The sequence below is a fragment of the Garra rufa genome, chromosome 10 (assembly GCF_049309525.1).
Source record: "Garra rufa chromosome 10, GarRuf1.0, whole genome shotgun sequence".
Lineage (NCBI taxonomy): Eukaryota > Metazoa > Chordata > Actinopteri > Cypriniformes > Cyprinidae > Garra > Garra rufa.
The window spans coordinates 27,897,538-27,920,847 of record NC_133370.1 but is presented as its reverse complement, the minus strand read 5'-3'; the positions used below and the strand labels follow the sequence as shown (position 1 = coordinate 27,920,847).

Here is a 23,310-nt window from a genome sequence, read left to right as displayed (position 1 = left end):
CGAGAGGGCGGATCTGACTGCACATCGGCCAACACTACAGCGTACTGAATTTTAAAAACAACAACAACGGGTAAGTGCACTTTGACATTGTGATTAGCGCGTTTACATTATACAGCCTCACTATAGGAAATACTATCAAGACATGTGCATTAAAAAAAGCCTATGCGTAATGAAGACAAAAAATGTTTTAGATTGTGATGCAACCGCAGTCCCTGCATGACAGGCGTTAGTTATTGTTACACACATGCGAGATCATCATCATGCGATGTAACGTAAATAAAGCGTGTCCACGACCTATCGTTCCAAACGTTCATAAACATGTCGACCTGCTAGGATTTCTGGGTTTCTTTGTTTGGGCACTGCCGCAGTTTGGATGCTCAGGACAGGTGTCCTCCGCAGCAAACCTCTATAGAAAACTATTCTAGTTACATAACTTCAGTAGTGCCAAATGCTTCAACATTGTGGACATTGAGGGATGATGAAATCGTGCGAGGTTCCTTATGAAGGAAAGGACGTTTTAAGCTGTAAACCCTGCAAGCAAGCGACGCGACAAACCAGAACGCGTCTGTTATAATAAACAGAGCTGGTTTGATTGCAATAAGCGCGTTCTGGATTGTCGCGTCGCATTGTTCTCATCACATTCAGTGTGTCTGCATCGCATGCTCGGCTTTCTGCAGTGCACCTCTTCTTCAACATGTCTCATGGACATGCGTCATACTGTAAAATGCAATTGAAATGGAGCACACGATCAGAAACCGACGCATTGAGGGTCATGGATGGATATCTGGGACTGTGGGAGAGGTCCATATGTGTTATGAAACATATCTATTCCCTCATGGCCTCATTTTCTCGTTTGATATTCTGAATTGTTGTATTATAGAGGGGCAGAGGAACAAGACTTTGACCACACCCCCTTAAGTCTTATTCCTTATTCAGTTATTGCACGCTATTTCTCTGTCTTTGCACTGTGACTGGCCTTGTTTGCGTTGCATACAGGTCATGAACAAATGTCAGTGATGTTTATTCAGTGAAAGCTGGTGTGAAGGACAAGGAGGTGTCCTTCTTAAGTCTGTATTCTTATATGTATTGCATGTAGGTGAGGTGAGTAAAAATTGGGGTTTCAGGTAAATTGGGGCTAATATGTTTAACGATTGATTTGCTTAAATATAGCAGTGATTGATGCCACAAAGGTTGTTGTCATTCTGCAAATGTTTTCATTTGCCTGACATCGTCAAAGTGGGTGTGATCGTGCTATAACGTAGGTGATTTCATTAAGCACATTGAAAAAATAAACAAGCCTGTATAAATAATGTAAAATCACCCTAAAGTATTGTTTTAGGTTTTAATTGATGATTTGGTTTTGCAAGCCTGTTTGTAAACCTGCTCTAATGGATTATGATCGTTAATCATCATACTTTTTTGAGCTGCAACATTTTAAATGTAAATATTTCATAATAGCCTAATTGTATCTGTGCTGTTATGCTTTAATGGTGGCTGGTTTACACGGTTTCTAACTAGACAAAATTGGGGTCTAGATCAAGCTAGACCTTGATAAAGCTAGTTAGAGCTGGTAACAACCTAGCTGCCATGCTCCAAAAGGCAGCACTTTAAACTGTAATATCCAAACAGGGATATAGACCTTAATTTGACAGTTTTTTATATACATTCAAACCAAAATTTATTCAGACACCTTCAAAATGTCTTACATTGTCAGTTTATTTGCTATAAAAAATAGTAATGGAATATGACAAGAACTCAAGAGTTAAACTGTGTCGAAACTAATTCATCTTGATAATCACAAATCAATTGCAGTCAAACCCAAATTTATTCAGACACCTTCAAAATGTCTTACATTGTCAGTTTATTTGCTATAAAAAATAGTAATGGAATATGACAAGAACTCAAGAGTTAAACTGTGTCGAAACTAATTCATCTTGATAATCACAAATCAATTGCAGTCAAACCCAAATTTATTCAGACACCTTCAAAATTTCTCACATTATCACAGTTTATTTACAATAGATTAGAAAATGGTAATAAAACGTGACAAGAACTCAAGAGTTAAACTGTGTCAGAACAAATTGATCTTGATAATGTCAGATAACTTTGATAGAAAGTTATGTAACAAAACATGGTTGGGTCAAAGTGTCAAATCTAATTTTTGGTCTGAAATTTGTATCAATTTTACTGGTAGTCGATTGTATGAAGAATTTTTGGGTATAATATGTCAGAGTTCACTTTATTTCGCTATCCTCACTTACATAAAAGAACTATAGTGTCCTGCATCCACTAGTAAAAAAATATAAAAAATTATATCTGGTGTCTGAATATTTTTTTTGGTTTGACTGTATATATAACTTGAATTAATTATTGTTTTGTTACATGATACATTTACACTTACTTTGGATTGTAACGTCACAAAAAACCTAAAGAATAGGAATGCAAAACATTTTTTCTGTGTTCCAATAACATTGTGTTTTATGTAAATATAGGGTGGACCAACAGGGTCATCATATGTTGCTGGGAAAGGGAAGCTCTGTAAGATGGCATGCTGTTTTCTAGACAGCCATGATTCTGGGGTGTCAGGTCAGGGCCTGCCGGCCTGTTGTGATGCCCTGCGTTCCGTCATACATAATCTTCATTCCCCTCACTGATGGTCTCTGACTCTAATCCGCACAGACACCCCCCCTCCGTTGTTGTGCTGTGACCATGAGCAGGATGTTTATAAGGGGGGCCAATAGCGCTCTCCCCATTTTAGGACGATGATGTAAGCTGAGGGTGAGAATTATACAAGATCATATTTTATTACAAAAAATACCAGGTACCAACTGAGAGCAGTTTGACAGTTGAAGGTGCCTTATTTTTGGATACCTCACTTTTACTCAGAATAGAAGAGACAGACAGAGGCTGGTAGTGGTGCAGATACATAAACCCTGTCACAATGAGTTTCAGCCAGTAACCGCATGCTTAGTGGCTTTGGCACACAATGGAACACATTGAGCCAGACCCCCATCCCACGTTCTGTGTGCATTCATACAGGAATGGTTGGAATACAGGGTTTACACAGCAACACAAATGGTCACCAAATGCCAGCCCAAAAACTCTTGTGAGCTCGCCATTCTCCTTTAAACCACACGAGGACAGAGCGTGCACTTCTGTCTGAGTGTTCCACAAGTGTGTCAAACTGGACAACCATGTTCTCCAGCATGATTTGGGACAATTTAAAGAGCATCTTGAGCATCAATGGAGGAAGAACAATTGACTGTCTGTACAAAGAGTCACTAGTGCAGAATCTTTTATCAGGGGTTCAAGTGTAGCGCTGAAACCCTATTGTAATTGTTAGAATGGCCAAGGAACAGCAATCTCCATGTAAAACTGATTGGGAAGACCAAACCGTAAAGTGTACTGTCGTGGCCAAAAGTTTTGAAAATTACATGAATATTGGAAATTGGAAAAGTTGCTGCTTAAGTTTTTATAATAGCAATTTGCATATACTCCAGAATGTTATGAAGAGTGATCAGATGAATTGCGTAGTCCTTCTTTGCCATGAAAATTAACTTAATCCCGAAAAAAAAAATCCACTGCATTTCATTGCTGTCATTAAAGGACCTGCTGAGATCATTTCAGTAATCGTCTTGTTAACTCAGGTGAGAATGTTGACGAGCACAAGGCTGGAGATCATTATGTCAGGCTGATTGGGTTAGAATGGCAGACTTGACATGTTAAAAGGAGGATGCTTGAAATCATTGTTCTTCCATTGGTAACCATGGTGACCTGCAAAGAAACGCGTGCAGCCATCATTGCGTTGCATAAAAATGGATTCACAGGCAAGGATATTGTGGCTACTAAGATTGCACCTAAATCAACAATTTATAGGATCATCAAGAACTTCAAGAAAAGAGGTTCAATTCTTGTTAAGAAGGCTTCAGGGCATCCAAGAAAGTCCAGCAAGCGCCAGGATCGTCTCCTAAAGAGGATTCAGCTGCGGGATCGGAGTGCCACCAGTGCAGAGCTTGCTCAGGAATGGCAGCAGGCAGGTGTGAGCGCATCTGCACGCACAGTGAAGTGAAGACTTTTGGAAGATGGCCTGGTGTCAAGAAGGGCAGCAAAGAAGCCACTTCTCTCCAAAAAAAAACATCAGGGACAGATTGATCTTCTGCAAAAAGTATGGCGAATGGACTGCTGAGGACTGGGGCAAAGTCATATTCTCAGATGAAGCCTCTTTCCGATTGTTTGGGGCATCTGGAAAAAGGCTTGTCCGGAGAAGAAAAGGTGAGCGCTACCATCAGTCCTGTGTCATGCCAACAGTAAAGCATCCTGAGACCATTCATGTGTGGGGTTGCTTCTCATCCAAGGGAATGGGCTCACTCACAATTTTGCCCAAAATCACAGCCATGAATAAAGAATGGTACCAAAACACCCTCCAACAGCAACTTCTTCCAACAATCCAACAACAGTTTGGTGAAGAACAATGCATTTTCCAGCACGATGGAGCACCATGCCATAAGGCAAAAGTGATAACTAAGTGGCTCGGGGACCAAAACGTTGAAATTTTGGGTCCATGGCCTGGAAACTCCCCAGATCTTAATCCCATTGAGAACTTGTGGTCAATCCTCAAGAGGCGGGTGGACAAACAAAAACCCACTTTTTCTGACAAACTCCAAGAAGTGATTATGAAAGAATGGGTTGCTATCAGTCAGGATTTGGCCCAGAAGTTGATTGAGAGCATGCCCAGTCGAATTGCAGAGGTCCTGAAAAAGAAGGGCCAACACTGCAAATACTGACTCTTTGCATAAATGTCATGTAATTGCCGATAAAAGCCTTTGGAACGTATGAAGTGCTTGTAATTATATTTCAGTACATCACAGAAACAACTGAAACAAAGATCTAAAAGCAATTTAGCAGCAAACTTTGTGAAAACTAATATTTGTGTCATTCTCAAAACTTTTGGCCAAGACTGTAGAGACTTGAAACTTGGAGGGATGGTACACCATCTACAGTGACACTAAGGCTTGCCCCATTTGGCCTGATGGGGGTGCTACAGCGATCGAAAGTACGAAACCAATCATAACTCCTAAACCGCTTGCCGCAGGCTCGAGTGACTTATGTTGTTGGAATCCTTGACTCATGTTGGACAAAACACATACATCTGGGCCGCCTTTATACTAAAAATGCCTACAACTTTTGAATGGAATGAGATAACTTTGCCAAACTCACAATGCATATGTAAGATCTGAATCTGAGGTCACGTGAAAAAAGTCGCAGAGCTTCGCCAATTGGTGGTGGTATAAAAGGGGAAAAAACATAAAAACTGCTATAACTACAACTAGTGTTTGTTCTATCGATGTGAAAATCAGTATGCATGCTCTTGGTCCAAAGTACCACAAGCATCTCTAAGTATATTTACGTATCTCATGGCTGTCATAGGCCAATGAAATTTGAGCACCTAATAGACAAGGTTAATGGAGGCTGATTGGAATAAACCTCGGTAAACCTGTTTGAAAAATTGAGAAATATTGAGAAAGATTGTATATTGCACGTTTTTTCACACATGTGCATAATATTCATATCATACGATAGACCTCCTCGAGCTCCTTTGCCTCTAGAATCACTGCTGTCTATGAAATTTAATGTTAGTTAAATGATTGAGAAGATGTGAAAAACCTACTTCTGGAAAAAAAACACTGCAATACAATTCTCTGAACTTTCTAGGTCAATAATTATCAAAAAATATATTGAAATTTACCCTTTGGAAAGTTATAACGGGGTCGTTTAGACACTGGACCTGTCCAAATATGCCCAAAAACCTATAAAGCCTAAGCGAAAACTCAAAACTTCACAAAATCTGGTGAGCACATGCGACAGGTGATTCTAAACAAGCTTGCAGGAGGAGTTTTAGGGAGTTCGGACGACAGCTGCTGCAATAACAAAACTTCTCACGAGACTAACATATTTTTGTTAGCTTATGTTACATAGCTTATGTTACACCTACGTCCTACACCCCACTGGAATGACACTCTCTGGTAAATGTGTGTATAACATTAGAGTGTATAAAGTTTTAAATATGAATATTTTTCTTACAAAAATGCATCGATTCACTTCAGAAAGTCTTTATTAACCCCCTGGAGCTGCATAGACTGCTTTCTATGATGTATGGATGCATTTTATTGGACTTCAAAATCAATGATAAATCTTGGAAGAGCCAGGACATTTTTTAAAATAACTGATTGTATTTGCCTGAAACAAGAAAGTCATATACACCTAGGATGGCTTGAGGGTGAGTAAATCATGGGGTAATTTTCGTTTTGTGTGAGCTATCCCTTTAAGACAAGAAGTTTCTATAATACTTCCTTGAATGTTCAATTTACTCTGTACTTACTTACACACATACACCCGCCCACAGTGTTCAGACCTTGTGAATCAAACGGATGATTTAAGAGAACAAGTGTGTCCCTCCAAAACAGAGAGTGATGGCACTCTGTGAGATGCCACTTTGTGCCAGGGCTGGTGACATCATGCAAGGCACAAAGAAAAACTGCTGAATCACAGCAGGACACAGGGCCGTGTCAGAGTCAGAGCAGGAAAAGTGCAGGGATGTACCTGTGTCTCATTTGCCACGGTCTGATGAGTAAGCCTTAGGATACTGCACCATATGAACTGCCACATGAAATGTTTTTTTTTTCTCTCTGGGAAGTTTGGCTTTAATAATGCAGTATAAATGAACGCCTTGATTGAATGATTGCCTTGGAAACTAATTGAAATAAAATAAAGTGAAATGGTATTTAAAATGACTAAGAAACAACAGAATTACTAAAACCCAAAATAAAACTCATCATATAAAAGTGAAAGCTAATTGAAAATATTTGTGAATACTACCAGATCAAAATTAGTTTTAAGTTCATTCATGAAAATGTGTCCACATATACAGTCAAGCCCAAAATTATTCATACCACTGGCAAATTCTGAATTAAAGTAACTTTTATTTAACCAGAAAGTTTTTTTTTTTTTGACCGGAAATGACAGGCTTCTCCCAAAAGACAATAAGACAATGTACAAGAGGCATCAATGTGGAAAACAATATTAGTCATCTTTTATTTACATTTGAACAAAAAGTGACATGTCCAAAATTATTCATATGCTTCTCAATAATCAATAGAAAAGCCTTTTTTTTTTTGCTATTAGAGCAATCAAACACTTCCTTTAACTGCTGACCAGCTTTTTGCATGTCTCCACTGGTATTTTTGCCCATTCATCTTTAGCAATGAGCTCCAACTCTTTCAGGTTGGAGGGTCTCCTTGCCATCATCCTGATCTTTAGCTCCCTTCACAGATTCTCAATTGGATTTAAGTCAGGACTCTGGCTGGGCCACTGCAAAATGTTAATGTTTTGTCTGCTAACCATTTCTTCACCACTTTTGTGTGTGTTTTGGGTTGTTGTCGTGCTGAAATGTCCACTGGTGCCCAAGGCCAAGTTTCTCTGCAGACTGCCTGATATTTTTGTTGAGAATTTTGATGTATTGCTCCTTTTTCATGGTGCCGTTTGCTGTGATTAGGTTCCCTGGTCCACCGGCTGAAAAATAACCCCCAAGGTGTCACTTTTGGCTTCTGACCATGTTCTCTGAGATTTTTCACAGTGCGGAATGTCTTGTATTTTTTAATAATACTTTGCACTGTAGCCACTGGAACTTCAAAACATTTAGATATGGTCTTATAGCCCTTTCCTGACTTGTGAGCTCCTTTGTCTTATGCTGCCTTCATGTGCTATCGTAATTATGGTAAATACCAAAATCCGACATCGAAATTGCACATGAACACCCACTCACGTTGTAATTTCCACTGGAAAGCTCGAAAATTTTTATGATACCCGAGTTGCCGAGATGGGATAAACTTTGACCTTTCAACATGGCGGACAGCAACGAAACTATAATGAATGGTAAACATTGCATGATGTTAAAAGTAAAAAAAACTTATATAGGCTATATAAAATATATATAGGCTTATATAAAAATGTATATATAGGCTAGCTAAAAGAACCATTAGTTAGTATTGTCTTTAAAACAACTCTACTATTCATGATCAATAAGATACAGCCTATAATTTACTGTTTGCGTTTTGATGCATCCTGTAGCAGATGCATTAGGGAGTTTATAACCGTTTTAAAACTTTTACCTAAGTAGCATGTGAGGACAAATTCCGAGTTCGCCATGTTTCTCTTCACTACGACAACAAAAGCACCTGAACACGACACACTGGTAATTTCCACTTCACAAGTGGAAAGCATCATCTTTCCCATATCACATGAAGGCAGCATTAGCCATGACTGTCCACAAACCAACAGCAGAGAGCTTCTGTTTTTCACCTGTTGAGTTGATTAAACAGCTGTTTCAAATGAATCAGGGTAATTAGGATGCTTTAGAACAGCAAAGTTATTATAGACTATTTGGAATGGTATAGAATTTTGTATTTTCCCATGGACTGTGACAGTTTGCAAAGGGTATGAATAATTTTGGACATGCCACTATTTGTTCAAATGTAAATGCTGAGAAGCTGAGAAATGTTTTTTCCACAATGATGCCTCTTGTATATTGTCTTATTATCTTTTGGGAGAAGCCTGTGTCATTTCCAGTCAAAAAAAAAAAACTTGCTAGTTGAATAAAAGTAACTTTAAGTCAGAATTTGCCAGGGGTATGTCTCATTTCGGGCTTGACATATGACTTGTGAACAAAATTAAATTGGGCGAGATAGAAAGATTTATGTAAGAGGTCATTTTAAGCACTATAGCTTTGTTTTGCCAAATGTTTTGTTTATGCTCATATGATCTAATGCAGGGCTGCTCAACCCTGCTCCTGGAGATCTACCTACCTGCAGATTTTTGTTCCAGCCCTGCTCCAATACAGCTGTCTTTAATTATCAAGTGCTACTTAAGAGATTAAATAGTTGGTTCAGGTGTGATTCTTCAGGGTTGGAGCTGAACTTTGCAGGATAGTAGATCTCCAGGAACAGGGTTGGGCACCCCTGATCTAATGTTACTGTAATTCAGTGTGTGTGCTGCTGTACAGTAACAGCTGATTACAGTAGTGTTTTGGGCTGATTTTGTGACGTCTGAAGGGGATTCAGTCCGGCTGACAAATACGTGGGGGAATCACGCTACCTCTAATCCCTTCATTTTTTGGACCAGCTGGGACTCTTACCATTCATCAGGATATCAACAGAACTACACTTGACATCTATCTACATACAGGGGGATGGGAAAGACAGGGAGAGGAAGAAGGAAATGCAGAGATGAAGCTGTGGATAAGTAATAAAAGGAAAAAGGAAAAACCACTCGCTGAAATAGTGAGATAAAGTGAGAGCAAGGAAGATTTGGGGGGAGGAGATGGATAGTGGGTAGCTTCTAGGCCAGCAGCATTTTAATCCCATGTTTAGCTTCGAACAGACTTGCATAATCATATTAATGTCTATACTGGATAGATCAAAACCGTTGTGGAGATTTGTTTGGCTCGTAAATCATTTGCCCCCTGCTGTCAAAATGCACGACGGCTTGATTTGGTTTGTGAGGGTTTGTATGTTTTTCACGCAAGTGTTGCTGCTTTTTGGACCTTTGTTGAACAGGACAGTGTGTAATTGTGTTAATCTGGGTTCTCTGAATGTGGATAGTGTGACAGCTAGAGAAACAAAGAGACACAGTTAAACCCATGCGATGGCAAACAAACACGTGCCTTAGACTAATGCACAATGACAAGCCATCTCTCTCACTCTCTTTCTTTCTCTCACTATCCTTTTCTGCTTTCCCTACTTTATTTTTTTATCACTGACACTGTTTATGAGCACAATATGGGTTCACATGCTCATAGTACATAACTGTGTCACATATGTTTTATGGAAGCATTTTCTCATGTTCTGCCTTTAAAAAATGAAATCATCAGTTTAACCTTAGGGTATAGTTAAAGTGCAACTTAAATGACAGCTGTACATTTGGCATTCAGCCACATCCTTCAAAATGGCTGCTGATCTTAATATGTGGTGCACAGACACATGATCAGATTTGTCTAGGTCTGAACATCTGGCCATGTTTATGTGTTGTAAGCCTTCATACGAGAAGTCATTGAGTGTATGACCCCTCTGAGTGTACCATAAATTGGTCATTTATTTGAAGATATCAATTGTTATCTATTAACCTTAAGGGATAGTTCACCCAGAAATGAAAATTCTGTCATTAATTACTCACCCTCATGTCATTCTAAACCTGTAAGACCTTTATTCATCTTCGGAAAGCAAATTAAGATATTTTTTATGAAATCCGAGAGACCCTGCACGACTGACACATTCAAGGCCCAGAAAGGTAGTAAGAACATTGTTAAAATAGTCCATGTGTCATCAGTGGTTCAACCATAATTTTGTGAAGCTATGAGAATATATTTTGTGCGCAAAGAAAACTTTATTCAACGATTTCTTCTCTCGCCTTCGACACATGCGTGTGGTGCTGCTGAGGAGCTTCTGACGTAAAACACGGATGCGCTAAACTGTCCCTCTAATGTAGAGATCAAAAATAGGCCGTTCAGTTTTTATCGCAGGATTATCTAGGGCAAGATATATAGAGAGTATGTACATGCCCTTTTTGGCTGCATTACTGTATAATTGGGTTTAGGTCTGCTTTGATTTCACTGATCGCCCTTACTTTTTTGTTTTTTTTTTACAGGAGGATGGACTTCAGTTTACGTGATGCCTTCACAGATGGGGCACCTAAGGCGACCCAGGACAGCCGGCTGAAGAGGGATTTTGTGGCTGGGTTGGAGGCACAGACCTATGATGATAAAGTGGGCGAGACCGTTGGGAAGACAGAATACCGCCCCCTTCTGGATGGGATGGATGGCAAAAGGGAAGGTAGGTGTTTTTAAATGAGAAGCTTTTCCATAACTGAAAATATACTCATCCTAATGTTATTCAGTAACAGAGTTTTAAGGTCATAAGGGTCAGTTTTTTTGAAATTGAGATTTATACAACATCTGAAAGCTGAATAAAAATGTATGTATGGATTGTTAGGATATGATATTTGACTGAGATACAACTATTTGAAAATTTGGAATCTGAAATCTAAATATTGAGAAAAGGTTTCTCAATATTTAGATTTAAAAGGTTTTGAACAACTCACTTACACTGTTTGGGTTTCCGCTCGCAGCCGTCTTGCCAGTCAAGAAGTGTCGATCTCCGAATGCGAATGAATGGACACCATAGGACGAAATTTTAGGCTTATATGAGGCTCTTTTTACAACTAGAAGGTTAATATTGTTTTTCACTTGCGACAAAACAATGAATTAGCCGTGCATTTATATGGAAATATGCTTTAGGAGCTATCCATCCTCGCATTCGGAGATCGACACGTCTTGACAAGCGGAAACTCAAACAGTGAAAGTGAGTTGTTCAAAAACTTTCTTTTTAGTAAACTCTGTGTACACAAACAATGTTCTCAATGCTCGAGTTCATGTGCAGAGACCCAGGCGATACTTCAAGCAAAGTTTCATGGTGTGTCGAGCCTTCTTAGTGTTGTAAAAATATCGATTTTGATGCGCTCAAAGTAATGCCCCTAGAACTCCCATTCACCGGCCATTGACCACAAAACAAAATCACGGTCAATCTCAAAAACGGCTCGTTTGTCGTAATTATGCTTTTAGATATAAGTTTGTCTCGTTTACAGTAAAAAAAAAAAAAAAACAGCCCAGGTTGCATTTTGGCAATAGTTATCCTTTAATGTTAGTTCATGTTAGTTCACAGTTAACTAATGTTAACAAACACAACTTTGATTTTTAATAATGCACTAATAAATGCTGAAATCAACATTAACTAAAATTAATAAATGCGGTAGAAGTGTTGTTCATTCTTAGTTAATGTTAACTAATGTGGTTAACTAATAAACCTTATTGTAAAGTATTACCATGTTTTTTCCTTCAAAAATGTTTTTGTGTTTTTCAAACTTACTGTATTTATTAGGGTATTTATTTGGTTTATCTTTTTGTTTGATGCAAATACAGTATGTTGGTAATATTCTACAGTACAATGTAATATCAGGAACAGCCTGTTCACATTCACTTTCATAATTTACTGTCTTCTTTTGCATTGGACTGTAATCTGATGTATCTAATGTAAAGTAGATGCTGTTTGTGGTTATTTATTTGTGTTTTTCTTATCTCTATCTGCCACAACTTATAATGGCAAGTGGCAGAAGCACATTTTATTCCTTTCCTCTAGTTTCACATCCTGTTCAAGTTGGTTTCATGAGAGAAAACTCATTGATATTCCAAGGTATTTTTGGTTGCTTTTATGCTTGTTTGTCTAGGACATACGCCTGATCATGGTTGGCAACATCTCAGATCTAAGAATTTCCCCTAAGATTTTTTTCGCCTCGCCAGTCGCCTCAAACCGTGCTGTCTTCTGCCAAGAACCCTCTTGAGTGAACTCTAGGTTCGGTTAAGCGAAAAATCATCCTTTCCTTTTGGGTTACAACCATCACCACTATTTATTCTCAAATGTGTTTATTATTTGCTGGGGCAGATTTTCACAGTTTTATCACCTGGTATGCATGAGAGCGCTAATAGTGTTTAGGCTACTGAATAAATAGGCTAAAATCAGTTTTTTTTTAACACTGGTGCTTTTCATGAAGTTAGTCATTGGTAAAGCATCTAGAAACAAAGTATTTTAGTAAAGGTCACATAAAGGCTGTGAAGTATAGCTGTAACCTGGTTTCTGGGATTGAACCATCCTTTTCTGTTTCTCCTTATCCTACATTAATCATACAGTATGAAAGTGTTTTGTTTTGTATGTGTAAGAGAATATGCAGAAGCGTTGACCTTTACAATATGATATTGGGCTTGTGTTTGACAGAATGCTTAGACATCAATACAGCAGGATGCACTCTCAAAAATAGCAAGGTATGTGTATATACAGTATGTGTGCAGTAGGGAGCATGTATGTGGATGCTGACATCAGCAATAGCTTCATTCAAAGATCCAGATTAATTTTCTGCCTCCATTAAGAGATAGAAATGGCCATTTATTTGATGTTACTGTAAGGACTTGCACTCTTACGACAGTTAGCATATAGCAAAAGCTGTCTCTCTGTAGTCGCTTCTTATCAGATCATTGCTAGAAACTGAAATTTTAGTGAGACATAATTATTTACCATAAGTTGTCAGTATTGATAAAAATATAACAGCCAGCTAGCAAGCAATGAATATATTTTCCTGCCACACCTTTTCCACTGAAAAGGTTGTGAGATAGTAAACCTTGTTTATTGACAAAGTAATAAAGATTTATGGAAATCGTAAGCTGTCTGTTGACAAGCGCTTGGAGGCTCATTTCTAAAGAACAAAGTACAGTAAAGATGATTAATCAATAACTATGCTGGCTGTTACAGGCTGTGCAGCTACTTGGAGAGATAATAATATTACACACACAGTCCATTATCGTATATATTTTCATTAATGTCTTTTTTAATACCATAAAATATTAATATCATCTTACATCTGATGAACTAAAGAAATAATTGAATTTTGGCAAATTACTCTCATTATTATAAATTATGCTCTTGCCCTACTCTGCTGTCATATGACCTTCCTTTTCAAACAGTTACACGTTGCAGACATCAAGGGTGTTCTACTTTATTGTGCAGTATAACATACAATTATATACACTGGTAGTTTACTATTTTTTAATATACTGCTATAATTAATTTTACATGGGTTAACATTAAGTTTTATCGCAAAATATATGCTACAAAAACTTGTCACTTGTTACAAAATCTAAAAACCATATAAGCAATCTATAATCACTAGATTAAATGTAATTTATTTTTAATAATAAATATTTTAATATTTAGTCTTTGAATATACAAAATAAGCATCATCTAGTTGGTACTGATGTTGAGGTTGTATTGAAATACTAAAAAAAAAAGGCTTGTGTCAACCAGTGTTAATTTTGACAGCTTTGTCAAAACTATGACTAAAATGTTGTTTAGTTTTAGTCATATTTTAGCCATCTGAATTGTTTTTAGTTTTGGTCTTGTTACAGTGTAATGCATTTGTTAAGCATTTCTCTAAAATTACCAAACTCATTATATAGGTTTCATGTTAAGGTTTTATCATGATAGACACAGATTTAACTGCTGTGACATGTAACATGCCTTTATTTTAAAATTAATTGAAACCACTTCTTATAAAGAAACAAGAACATGGACTTCTTTTCAATTAAATGGTTATAATAAAGGCTAATTATCCATTCTTTATACAGTAAGAACTTGTTTAACACAATATTCATTCTTTCAAGCAGACATTTATTTATATAAATTCATTTAGATTAACCTTTATTAGGGCTACTAAAGTGATCCAGTCAAGTTTTGATGCTTGATTAACATCAATGCCACAGACAGTAGCAACTAAATTCGGCTGCTGTCCCTTTAAAACTGAATGCACGGATGCAATGTACTGATACACATCTGATATGGTGATATTTTCCCAACTGTTCACCTTTACCTAAGATGTAACCGAGTGTGTTAACGTGAATACTCGACAAAACAGACAGTTCGACATCATTTTGTGTGTATTTCTCCATTCATGAGACGCGAAAGAGTACTGCTTCGGTGTCTGTGCTCAGAAAACAACAATTCAGCTCAACCCAATGGTAAGCCTTTCTTTGCAAGCTTGTAAAAAAACAAGGCGCTCAGATTTTGCTCCACCTGTTACGTAGAAAGGGGGACCTTTTTATAATATTACCACCCCCTAACCTGCACGATTCCACCCACGGTGCCGTCATTGTGTTTTTGCAAGTGACAATGGTGTATTAGTTCTAACGCCATGGCAAAGGTTTGAACAAAGCATGCTAACTGTTCTGTCTTTGACTGCACAGATGAGTACAGAACACTATTTAGAGTCCCAGCCTCAGAGGAGACAAGAGAACCGTGGATTTATTGATTTATTTACTGTAAATTAAGCTCCGTCCACATGAAGCCGGTGCGTTCCCTATCCGATCATTTTTTTTTCCTCGTTCTAAAAAAAAATTCCGTAAACACGGCGTCGTCTCAAGCAATATCTGCGTACACACGAAACCACTGAATACGGTGTAGTATATATGCCAGACCAGTATGGGGCGCTGTAATTCTGCCATAGAGATACACTATACACGGAGAAGAAGACTTTGAGCATGCGTATAACCTTGCGCGCTGTATACGAACCAAGAAGAAGAATCGCTTGTTGCTCATAACAGTTGCATAGAAGCAATAGATTTTGCTGTAATAAAGCTAGTAGGCTTAGTAGCAACACGAACACAATCATGTAGTCCGCCATTATTGTTGTTGCTGTTACGTGTGACGCAGCCAACACGTGATGTGATGACATCATCGTTTCACAAAATATACGGATTGGCTGTACACACGAAACCGCAAGGGTGTCGTTTTCAGATTTATCCACTTTGGGACCCGGTTTCAAAAAATAGCGGTTTCAGTCTCCTAAAATGCCGGATCCGTGTGGACGAAAAGCCAATACGATAAAAAATTTATACGTATACAGCGAAAAGCGTCTCCGTGTGGACAGGCCCTTATGCTGCTGCCACACATGTCTAATATAAGCATGCGATTTCTTTCCCAACCGTTTACCTTCACAATCATAACTGACTGTTTTTGTAACTCATGTGTTTTTAACATAAATTTGTGTGTATTTGACAGTTTAAGCACGATAAGACATGAAAGAGAACTTAGTTTAGTACATGCCATGTAGTCTCAGCCTCAGACGTCACGCCCTTACACTTAACTGGAAACACTTCAGGAATGTCGAAGTCGTCATCTGATTAGTTGAATTTGACCGGATTTCCGGGAGACGCGAGTGTCGCGTTTATTTTCGGTCTGCCGGGAAACAAAGCGCAGACTGATTTACTCGGCGTTTTGCTAAAAGGTGCTTATGCAGACGCCATTGTTGTTATACACATTTGCGACGTTCGCGAACAAATTGATGACTTACTGCTTGTTCTCCCTCTTCTTCGTTATCTTTCAATGCTGGTTATTTCAATGACTGACTTGTTGCACGCCAGTCTGTTATTGTTGGGGCATTTCCAATCACCGAAACGTGACGCTGAACGAATCTAACTGTGATTGGTTGTTTGACATGTCGATCAAACGGTCTTATGGGCGGGCCTTGGCCAATGAAAGCTGCCATGAATTCCAGACCTTCAGCCGTCAGTCTGAAGGTCTGGCTCCTCGAGACTACATGCCATGTGACAGCTGCTTTCTGTGTGCGTGCTTTGGATGTGTCATTCATGAAAACAGATTGTTTCTGCTTCAATTCAAAATGGGCTTTTTCAAAATTATATAATAAATTATCTGTGGGGTATTTTGGGATGAAACTTCACAGACACATTCTGAGGACACATTAGACTTGGACAAAAATGGGCATAATAGGTCTCCTTTAACAATATTTCTGTAAAATCAGATAATTGTGTAGTTCATCTATTATGTTTGTTCGCTTTTGTAACCATATTGCATGTTGGAGACACTCTTTGTCTGTGCTGCTGGTACTCACAGTACAGCACTGGTTTATGACGTTATGTAATTGATTCTGGGCTGAATAGGATGTCTGCTGCTCCCCCACTGCAAAAGGAGGCTCTCTAACACAGCATGACTTGGCAGTCTGCACCTCAAGTGCCTCATGTCTGGGACAAAAGTGACTATTTTTAGTCCCTCTTCCATTTTTTGGCTTTTAACTGCAGGATGCAAATCACCTTGGAGAACTCCTCTCTACCTTATCAACATTCAACACAAAGGCCTGGCCAACAGATTCCCATTGCATCCTTGCTAATATAGCAGACACAGCATGACTCACAGTGACATGTACACCGATCCTGTTCCACAAAAAAGATAATTGCATGGAGTTGGAATGGCCCAAGTCCTGTGGGAGCACAATCATTAATCCAGGGCTGGTATCTGAGCTAATGCTGGTTCAGTGCTGGCTCCTCGTGTCAGTCAGTGTTGATGCTGACAGAGTGCTTTGCCTAGGGAACGTAGAGCAGCCTCAGCTGGTTGTGTAACTACAGTTACAGGCCTGCAGTCGCAGTCTGTCCAATCGTCTCAGCATCACTCATCTCCACTTGCCCTTCTCATAACGGCGAAATATTGGAATGGATGGGAGCAGGCCTATTTTCATGGATGCCCCTCCCCACTGCCTTTGACAGGGGACACATTAAACTAGACAGTCAATCAGAGTTCATGAAAGTTACATTTACACGACCTGATAAATGCAATTAAATCACTAAGTTACTAATGAAGAGGATGTGTTCATCTTTTTCACAGATGGGTCATTCTAAGATGGGTGTTGTGAACTGTGTCTGAACAATTCAGCATTTCATACATACTTTTACAATACAGATTTTTTATTAAACATGCAGTTTCGTTGACAATAAAAGACTAGAGTAAAATATATTTTAAAAAATAAAAACTTTACCAAAATCTTTTTTTTTCGTCATAAAAAAGGAGACAAAGTATTATTGTGGACTGCTGTAGACACCTCTACTATGTGAGCTTTCATGTGTGCGGTTACCAGATATTAAAAAGAGTTAAAATCCCCACAAATTAGAGCTTCTCTTTTAAAATAATATAGATTTTCTGTCTGGTGTTTGGCTTAAATTTTGCAATCTGGCAACCATGCCCACACACTTGTTTTCTCGTTATGAAATCTCGACTTATTGTTTGCGATTGTGGCTGATAAATAAATGCACTCACTCAACCGCTGTTTTTTTAATAGAGAAACATTAATGCAATTTGTAATTGTTGGAATTACTATTAGGAATTTCACTGTTATTAGGGGTTCAAGCATGTAGTGCTGAAACAATAATGTAATTGTTAGAATAGCCAAGGATCGGCAATTACTACATAAAACTGATCGGGAAGACCAAACCGTAAGTCGTAGGGACTTGGAGGGATAAAAACACTGCAGTACAATTGTAACATGTGGACGTGACCGGAGTTGGAGCATCCAAATGCAAGCTTTAATTAAGAGTGTGGTCAGGTAACAGCAAACAACAATATCCAAGATGAGACAAAAGAGTAATCCACAAACAGGCAGTTTCTTACTTGCATTGTATTATTTAGTGAATTACAGAGCTGTTAAAAAGCATTTACATAATTTCTTGCATAAATCCTTTGCTCTTTAGTTTTAAAATCTAACGGAGTGTTTATACGCAAATACAAAGTCAGTTTGTCTGTTTTCTCTTTTCTTAGGATCTGGGTTCATGTCTGCAGGCCTGACTGGAGGGCAACGTCAGGACCCTCAGGGAGGTATCCATCCCAGCCCACCTGGACAATATGTCTATAAGAATGACTTTCAATCAGGTGGGATCATTGAGTATGTCAGGCTTGCTTAAGAGAGTTGAATGAAATAGTCGACCAAAAAAATCTAATTATATACTAGACATTACTCCAAGTCTTTCTAATTTCAGGCCCAGCATCAATGATTGAAAAGCCTGTCCAATTAGGGAACCAGCAGATGGGATCTACAGTAAAGGACAACAGCATGGATTCTTTTCTGGGTAACCACTGCCTTGTTTGATCTTGCTGCCTTAAGGTTGTGGGTTTGATTCAGTTCATTTCCTCAGGCTCTGTTAAGTTTTAATGCAGTATCGCTCTGCTGCTCTATGCTTTAGGGTTCTCTCAGCCTGGAATGAATATTGGTATGAATATGAATGTTGGCATGGCCCCTTTCCAGAGCTCCAAACCCCCCAGCATGGGTGAACCTCAGAAGACCTCACCCTTGTTTGCCAATGAACCACCCAAACCGAGTGAAACAAGCCCTCGCAACAGCCAGGAAAATTCTTCAGGTAAAGTCTATCGCCACTTAAGGCACCTCACTGCAGTCTAGAACAGGTAAGACAGACTTTAAACACAGATATTAAGATACTAATTGAATTATTATATTACAGAATGTCCTATGATCTCAGCTCTCATATCATTCCACTCTGTCCGGTCCAGGCATGGATGCCTCATCAATACCTTGTCATAAGATAATTGCTTCATTCTTTTCATGGCCTTAAAGTTATTGCTTATTATGAGTATGATTTTACTGATAAGCAATAGTGAGCTTGTTAACTCTTGGTATTGAATACCATGACTATATATACCCTGAAAAATAAGTTAGTGACTTGACTAAATATCTTGCATACTGAAGTGTTCATTCCAAATCATTTTACATGATGGATCATAATAGTCAATGATCATTATTCACAGTTTGTCCTTTGATTCCTGTCAGACAGGCCTGTGTGCACTGGTCTTCAAGAGTGCATTATGGTGGAAGGCGTTTTAAAGATTTATCTTCGGCCACTCTCTAATAATACTTTTTGAGTGTGATGGCTGTGAAACTTAGAAGAGAAATTTGTCTTCTGGCCCAGAGCCAGTTTAGAAAGCCATTTCACATTTTAGACCTCATATCTGAAATATAGATGTTACCGCCACTAGCACTTCCTCCAAGTGTCTGTTTATAACCCTTTGATCAATGAAGAGAGTCTAGTGAATAAGAAGAGGCATGTAAAATAGAAAATCATATGATGTAAAACAGAAAAAAACATTTGGTTTGGTCTAAAAATTATTATGCTTTGATGGCTGTACTATAGCCCTGGTAAAAATGTCCTAAATTCAGTTAGCAGTAGGTTTTCCCTCTAAATGTAATGTTTTGATGTTGTCAGCCATTGCGTGTTAAGTGTTTGTCTTGTCATGGAGCTTGGTTCATTTCAGTGACCTTTATTTGTCCTCAGTGCTGAGATTTATACTGGGTATTCCATGTCATGTGACTCTTCTGTGTGGCTTTTGTATGAGTTGGTCTCTCTGTGACTGTGCCTCTGTTGTTATCCCTGCCTGTTATTTCTCCATTAGTTCATTTGTATTACACCCATTTAACTGCTCTCTGCAACAATTATGAGCATGATACCCTCAGATCTGTTATCTTACATTAAGTACATATTTAAGGAACGACGATAGGCTTTAATTAGGATGTAACATACAGATATATCCAAAGGATTGAAAAGCCATTTTATTTTTTATAAAGCTGTTCAGTGTATACAGCTAGCTCTGAATGCTAATTTGCAACTGGAGAATTTCCACTGGGTTTTCTTTTGTTCTGCAACATAAATGACAGACAGTCATACTAAAGCCTGAAGAATTTTGAATTTAAGAATAAATCCAAGAGCTTTCTGACCCTGTATAGACAGCTACCACTAGGGTTGGGTATCGTTTGGGGTTTTTTCAATACTGGTGCCAAATCGATACTTTTAAAACAGTACTGGTGCCAAAACGGTGCCTGAACCGATACTTTTAAAAAAAGCCACAAGAACATCTTTTTATTGGACAAAAAAGTTATTTAAAATGAAAAATGTATTAAAAGTTTAAAGTATACATTAATATTTAAGTAAATACAAAACACAACAACAATAAAACCTAAGCCAACTAACCCAACTACAATAATTTAACAGCTTTAAATTTCAGCAATTATTTTGCCGAAATATTACCATATTTGCCTTCTCTGGCAAAATAGGACACCTCTCCTGACTTATTGCATGTCCTGGTATGACTAGGGCAGGGGGCAGGGTTGTGGCTAGAAGGGATACAGCTCAGACCGGAAACTAACAATGAAATTAATTGTTCTACCTAAAAGAATGTGTTTTTTTAACGTCTAAACCTACCCCAACCCTAAACTTAGCCCTTACTATAATACAAAAACAGTGTTATTGTTGTACAGTGTGATAAAAATAACGTTAGATTGATGTGCGCATGCCCAGTGGTCAGATCTGTCTCCCTTCTAGTCTAAACCTGGGGGCAGAGGGGGGAGGTTGGACCAAATTGTTAGTGCAATCTGTTACGTGTCACGTCATGAAATGTTTTTAATACGAAAACTGTCTAATGTGATCACAATTTCATAAAAAAAACATTGTAAGTTAGGCCTATTAATTGTAATGATTTCATTTCAAACAACGAATAAATTATATAGAGTAAGTGAGCAAAGTATAAACAGAGCTTTTTGAAACTATTTGAAACTATTTACGAATTAGTAAACCACTGCGCCGCAAAATGATTCACTGTTTCGAAGCGCTCCAATCGGATTGCGAATCATTTGATTGAGAACGGAACTTCAATGCGCGTATCGCGAATCATTTGATTCAAAATGAAACTTAAAAGCAAGTACAGTGAATCATTTGATTCAGAACAGGACTTTAAAGTGTTGATCATGAAAAAATTTATTTAGACAATTTACATCAGGACGTAGGAGAGCTTCACGGGATGTTTTATCCCCACCGGGAATAAAAATAATTCAGCAGAGGCAGGGATGCATAGACTAGAGCAAATCGAGCCCTGCTGATAGTGCCAGCTGATGTCCGCACACTGTCAAACACGGTACATCCCTCTGCTTTCAAGTTTATTCCATGTGCCCTCAAATGTTTGATGTGTTTCCCCCCCTTTACACACAACTGTTGTAAAACATTTGCTGCATGTCGCAGTGTCTGAATCATTTCTCGTGAAATATAGCCACACTTTAGAACATTTAGTTTTTGGCATTTTAAGTTAAGCGTGTTTAATTTAGCTAGCTAAGCTAACGGCAGACCACCTGCTGCAGTCAGAGCAAGAGTAACGATAGTTGCTGCACGCGCTTCTCGGATGGTTTCGTTTCCCGACGATTTGAGCTTTTAATTCGAAATGTGAAAATGGTCAGTAACTACAAAGATGTCTTGGATTTGTATCATCAAAGCTTTCTGACGTTCACGTGAGTTTTCTCATTCAGGAAATAATTTTTCCGATCATTCTGACACCACATGAATGCAGTATTTAAATTTAACTAGCGATCATGCATGTTGACAAATCAATGCTTCTTACATCCGTGTCATAGCACCAGAAGACAAATATTTCAATAGACAGTTTAGGCACTTAAGTGGCACCGAAATGAGGCACCGAAATTCACGTTCTGTTTCGGTCCAGTACATACCGGTCATATGGGTACGGCACCCGGTTTCGGTACCCAACCCTAGCTACCACGTTTAAGGCCCAGAAAGGTAGTAAGGACACTGTTAAAGTAGTCCTTTTGACATCAATGGTTCAACCTTAATTTTTTTAAGCTACGAGAATAATTTTTGTGTGCAAACAAAAAACAACAACTTTATTCAACAATTTCTACTTTTTTGTCAAGCAATTTACCCATTAGCTATGTTTCCATTTCCTGTTTTAATGCGCGTTTTAAAGTATCTCATCAGAAACAAGCAATAAAAATGCCAAATTTAGAAGAAAAAACTTAATTCGCAGAAAAGTTTTTACACTCGCTTGCAGTGGTTTTTAACTTTTGCGAAAAAAAAGTTGGAAATGCATGGCGTAGTCAAACATTTTGTGACGGACACATTGTTAACGGCTAGTCTTTGTAGTACAGGATATCAAAGCGCTCACCCATCATTTATTGACCTCAAATATAGCTTTCCATCTGAAAGATGTATGTAGTAGCCATTTTACATGCTCCCTCAATCTAATGTTAACCTAGAAAATTGTGCGCAATTGAAGTGTCTGTGCAGAGTGTGGAAGCTGAACAGTAGCCCGCTTACTGCTTGACAGATGGAGGTGCCGGTGCGGACACTTGCTCTTAAAATACTCAGTCATTTTTGGTCATACAGATTAAAGACTCCTTGTTTATTTGTGTGGAGTCAGAATAACAACAAAATGTTGCGCTTTTGTAAAATAGTAAAAGAGATCATGATGCTCTTTCTGCTGTCTCGGTCACTTCGCAACTCTGTATACTTGCCTTACAGACCTAAAAAATATATCTAAACAGAGCAAAATATCTTTTAAATGAACCCATTCTAATAGAAAACAAATGTTCTCAGATTATGTAATCCGTATGAAACATGCATACAGGCGCATCACTACTATGGAGATGACGAGTCAGTGTCCGACTTTATCTCTTAAAGGAACACTCCACTTTTTTTGGAAATTTTTTTGGAACTACACTCCCATTCCGGCGTAATAGTCAAGGAAGTTTGCAGCCGTAATATGGCCAAAGCAGGAGCAGTAATATCATGCAGCACATGTGCAAATGCTAAACTAGCTGGGAACTCATTTCTGATAATACTCCGCCTGCTTCGTCCATATTACGGCAGCAAACTTCCTTGACTATTATGCCGGAATGGGAGTGTAGTTCCTAATCTTATCAGCCTAGAAACTCGCAGCTTTGCATTTCCACCGGTCTTAGTACACGATATAACTACAGAAGAGTCAAGTTTTAAATACAACAAATATGGAAACTCGTTGGTCA

The 23,310-nt window shown here is 38.4% G+C and overlaps 1 protein-coding gene across 8 annotated transcripts in view; it reads left to right on the top strand.

The window, feature by feature from the left end:
- map4l (microtubule associated protein 4 like) overlaps positions 1-23,310 on the top strand; it is a 52,639-nt gene continuing 29,329 nt past the window's right edge. For all 8 annotated transcript variants that reach the window (XM_073848309.1, XM_073848304.1, XM_073848308.1 and 5 more), the window contains exons 1-5: positions 1-70; positions 10,699-10,883; positions 18,255-18,365; positions 18,473-18,562; positions 18,677-18,850. In XM_073848309.1, the coding sequence (XP_073704410.1) occupies positions 10,703-10,883; positions 18,255-18,365; positions 18,473-18,562; positions 18,677-18,850 (556 nt within the window). In that variant the 5' untranslated portion in view covers positions 1-70; positions 10,699-10,702. The remainder of the gene's footprint in view (positions 71-10,698; positions 10,884-18,254; positions 18,366-18,472; positions 18,563-18,676; positions 18,851-23,310) is intronic.